At 43.4% G+C, this 4,083-nt stretch overlaps 1 protein-coding gene across 2 annotated transcripts in view; it reads left to right on the top strand.

Moving 5' to 3' along the window:
* pnp6 (purine nucleoside phosphorylase 6) overlaps positions 1-4,083 on the top strand; it is a 9,430-nt gene that overhangs the window by 1,953 nt on the left and 3,394 nt on the right. For both annotated transcript variants that reach the window (XM_017033041.1, XM_017033039.2), the window contains exons 2-3: positions 2,145-2,314; positions 2,401-2,504. In XM_017033041.1, coding sequence (XP_016888530.1) covers positions 2,145-2,314; positions 2,401-2,504 — 274 coding nt within the window. The remainder of the gene's footprint in view (positions 1-2,144; positions 2,315-2,400; positions 2,505-4,083) is intronic.

Here is a 4,083-nt window from a genome sequence, read left to right as displayed (position 1 = left end):
GGTGAGAGGGAGACCCGCTCTCCCCCATCCCCTCCTCACACACAGAGAACGAGAGATAGGGAGAGAGGGGCTTCTGGCAGCACCTCGGACAGCTCCCGTCAATACGAGGGGAGAGGAGGGAGAAGACCACCGAGCGTTCACGTCCTGTTCTGTTACATAACACACATTCTCTCTCACACACACATACACACACACACACACACACCGGCTGCTATGCGACCTGTTTAATGTGCTTTTATTGTTTTATTGAACTCTTTATGTTTTTATTCATTCAGTAAAACGGATCTGAATCCCTTTGACAGTTTGACCTGGATTCTGAAGAAAAAAACAAAACTCAAAATATTGAATGAAAATAGAACATTCCACAGATAAATCTTTTTTATTTTTTATTTTTTTTTAAGAGTTGTAGAAGGAGCTGAAGGCCGTCCCAGCAGTCTTAGAGGCCGGGGGAGGGTTGAGGTTACACCCTGGTCTTTAACAATCCTTCACAGCATTGTATACAGTGCATAAAGAAGGACAAATGTCCAAGGTCGACGGCCCTTTGATTGTTATGTTGCAGATGTTTAAGTGTAATTTTTTTTTTTTTGGAGCGCAGCCCATTTAGTCACCTACATATAAATGGGCCACATTTTAGGTGGACAGACAGTAACGACCGTGTGTATTTATTCGACTAGCCTTGTTCGGATCAGCCGACGTCGGCCGCATTCCTCAGTCGTACGACTACGAAGCTACGTCCTGATGTAGTCGAGGTCAACGATGTATTTGGGGCCATTCGGTCGGAACTGTGGGTTCAAACCCCACATCGCTTTTCTTGCCCAGTCTTTGGACCGGACCCTGAATGGAACCAAATACTACAAGCCGAACTCATAACTCTTGATCATGATTCAGAGGTCAAAGGTCAGCCAGTGTCATTTGAAACATTCACAGCCTGCTTGGCTTCTCTCTCTCTCTCTGATTCAGAGTTAATTTAAAACCACCCAGTGTCTTTGCTGAGTCAGCTTGTTTTTTCTTCCTTTTTTTTTTTTTAGCTGATTATAATTCTGGAAAGGCAGCTGGAGGGCGGGGACTCCTTCTACCTTCCTCTATGTTTGTTCCCAGACTGTGAAACCAAAGTGTTATTTTTTAAAAAGGACAAAGATTGGTTCAAGAGCTGACTTTTTTATTTCCTCACCCCTTCCTCCCCCAACCTCCCAGGCTGTGATGCTCTTTAGGTAGAGTTTGAGACCCCCAGTTTACCCTGGTGGGGAAACTAGTTGTTGTAATTTATTTGTAGTAATTTAGTGACTGTAGTTATTGTTGATCTAAGTAGTCAAATAAACAAGCCTCCAGTCACTAGGTGGCAGCAACTCATACAGTGGTTTGTACAGATAAGAAAATACACATTATCCGGTTCTCAATGGTATTTCAATTCGGGGGATGGGGAAGGCGTGAAAAAATGTCTGTCCCCTAGGAGGGGGCATCATGGCTTCTGGAGACAAACAAGAAAAAGAAAAAAATATTATTTTGTTTTGGATGCTGCCGCGACGACCTGGAGTATCATCTGAAGGAGGACGTCTGTGTCTGACAACAACACTGTTGTCTGGACAGTGAAGTGACCACCACCGGTGTTCAATGATTCACAGGCGTTAAAAACGCAGAGGCCACGTCCAGCTGATCTGGGAGCAGCACTTTAAAGTATTACTACATAGTACTCGTCAGGTCTTTGAGGTGTTTGTCTTGATCACGTATTTGTTAAGACACTGGATGTTTCAGTCAAACCAGACCTCTCCGACCTGTTGCGACCTGTTCCAGGTCTCTGTCTCGGTGATGATGTCATGCGACATAATTACATGTAATTAATGTTTACTGCAGCAGAGGACTGTGGACAGGTAGCATCATGTCTGAGACGGAGGCACTGGGAGACACAGAGAGACTGAAGTGGGACTAGGGACGGAACATTGGTTGGTTGGATCCTGGTCCTCCTGGGGGGAGATTACAAGTTTGTTTGGTTTCTCTCCAGTCTCCATCTTCCCACATTCTCGATGAGTCCGAGTCTGCTATGAAGGACTCTTAAAGTCCAGAGACAGACAAAAGAAAAGTTGTTGTGATTTTTTTTGGAATTCTTTCCGTAACTTAACCGCCCGTTTCTCCTCTCTCTTCTTCAGGTACACCTATGAGGAGTACAAAGAGACAGCGGACTGGCTGCTGTCCCACGTAGAACAACGTCCTAAGGTGGCCATCATCTGTGGTTCTGGGCTGGGGGGTCTGGCAGACCTGCTGGACAACAAGACGGTCTTCCCTTATGAGAAGATCCCACGATTCCCCACCACCACCGGTACAAAGATCAGAACCAGAACCTCGGTGTCGGCGGACATGTTGGACCGGCCCATAACTGCTGTGTACTGTGTGTGTTCTGTGCAGTACCAGGTCATGCTGGTCAGCTGGTGTTCGGGAGGCTGCAGGGTCAGGAGGTCGTGTGTATGCAGGGACGCTTCCACTTCTACGAGGGCTACGACATACAGACGGTAAAATCCTTCCGCCCGATTGGGACTGTCCAGAAACCTTGGGTTTCTGCGTTTAACCGATCTAAGTGGGCCGCGTAAGATGAATTGCCGGACCAGATTTGGTCCGCGGGCCTTGGGTTGAGAAGCCAAACCTGCAGAAGTGTCATATTGACATTTTGTCTTTTTTAGACCAAGTGTGTCATAAAATAACCTGCGATCTTTGTCCTCACCGACTGTTTAATCAAACACTGAGTCAGGTGCTGATTCTTAAACAGGCGTGGTCAAACCTTTGACTCGTGGGCCACAATGGGGCCTATAATTTGACACGGGGGCCGGGTCAGGTGCAGATAGATGGTGCGTTCATGTGAACTACGGTAAAGGACATGTAAAAGTCAAGCACAAAGGCTTAAATGCTAAAATGCTTTTAGCCTTTTTTTTTTACGCCATCTAATGGGGAAATGTGGGAATTGGAGAGACTAGGCAGACGCTAATAAATTATGATAATATTAATTATTAATATAATTTGGACAAGTATGGCAGGCTGGATTAAAAAGCCAAACAGGCCGTATTTGGGCCCCGGGCCATAGTTTAGCCAACTGTTGTTAATCATCATCAGCTGCAGCTGCTGCAGAAATGTTTGCTCCAAAAAAAAAAAACAAAAAAAAAAACACATGCGTAAGTGGTTCTGACTTGGCACAGAGAGTGTGTGTGGATTGGTCAGACACTGTGAAGGACACTGCGTGACACACACACACACACTCACACACACACACACAGATGACAAAGTTTGAGCCCCAAACAGCACAGAACTGCAAACTCCAGCAGTCCATGAGAAACAGGAGGGGGCGGTGGAGAGCTAACACTTTATTAACGTGGGCCTCACTCCTGATCATTACTGTAAGACTTGGCCCAAACATCTGAGGCGTTTGAGTTCACGTCACTTTTTCAGGAGATGAATCCAGTCATTAAACCTTTTCCAGTTTTCCAGAGAATTTGTTCAGTTTTTGGAAAATCTGCCCCGTTATATCAGAATCAGAAATTAAGTGTTTGGACAATATCGGACATCCCTAGGAAAAAGTGTACGAACCCTGGAATGGTATTAATGTAAAGAAAAGGAAACAATTTTCAGCAAAAATTTGAGAAGTTTTTTTTTAAGTGATTTCCAGCCTTGGATCAATTAAGTTTTATCTATAAAGTAAAGAGAGAGTTAGTCGTAGAACTAGTTTTCTTTTTTTTTTGTGCCTGAAACCTGTTTATTTTAGTTCTTATTGTAATAATATTACAATGTTTAGATTATTCTTAATCATCAAACCCTTCTTTTCTAGACGTCTTAAACATAGATCCATAAATATTTACATTCAGAGGAATTATCCATAAACACGGCACATCTCTAAATTGACTAAATTTATATTTTGGTTTGAGCTAAAATTTTGATCTTTCTAGATCATTTTGGTTTGAGCTAAAAGATTTTATCTTTTTTTTTTTTTTTTTACAAAAGTTTTACGTTATCAAAGCAAAAACATTTTTTTGTTTGTTTTGGGATTTTTTTGCCTCATGATCAACTTTCTGAAACATTCAGTGCCACGAGCCACCCCTCCTC

The sequence above is a fragment of the Cynoglossus semilaevis genome, chromosome 6, assembly GCF_000523025.1.
Source record: "Cynoglossus semilaevis isolate Cse_v1.0 chromosome 6, Cse_v1.0, whole genome shotgun sequence".
Lineage (NCBI taxonomy): Eukaryota > Metazoa > Chordata > Actinopteri > Pleuronectiformes > Cynoglossidae > Cynoglossus > Cynoglossus semilaevis.
The sequence above is the reverse complement of the archived record's forward strand: the minus strand, read 5'-3'. Positions and strand labels throughout refer to the sequence as shown.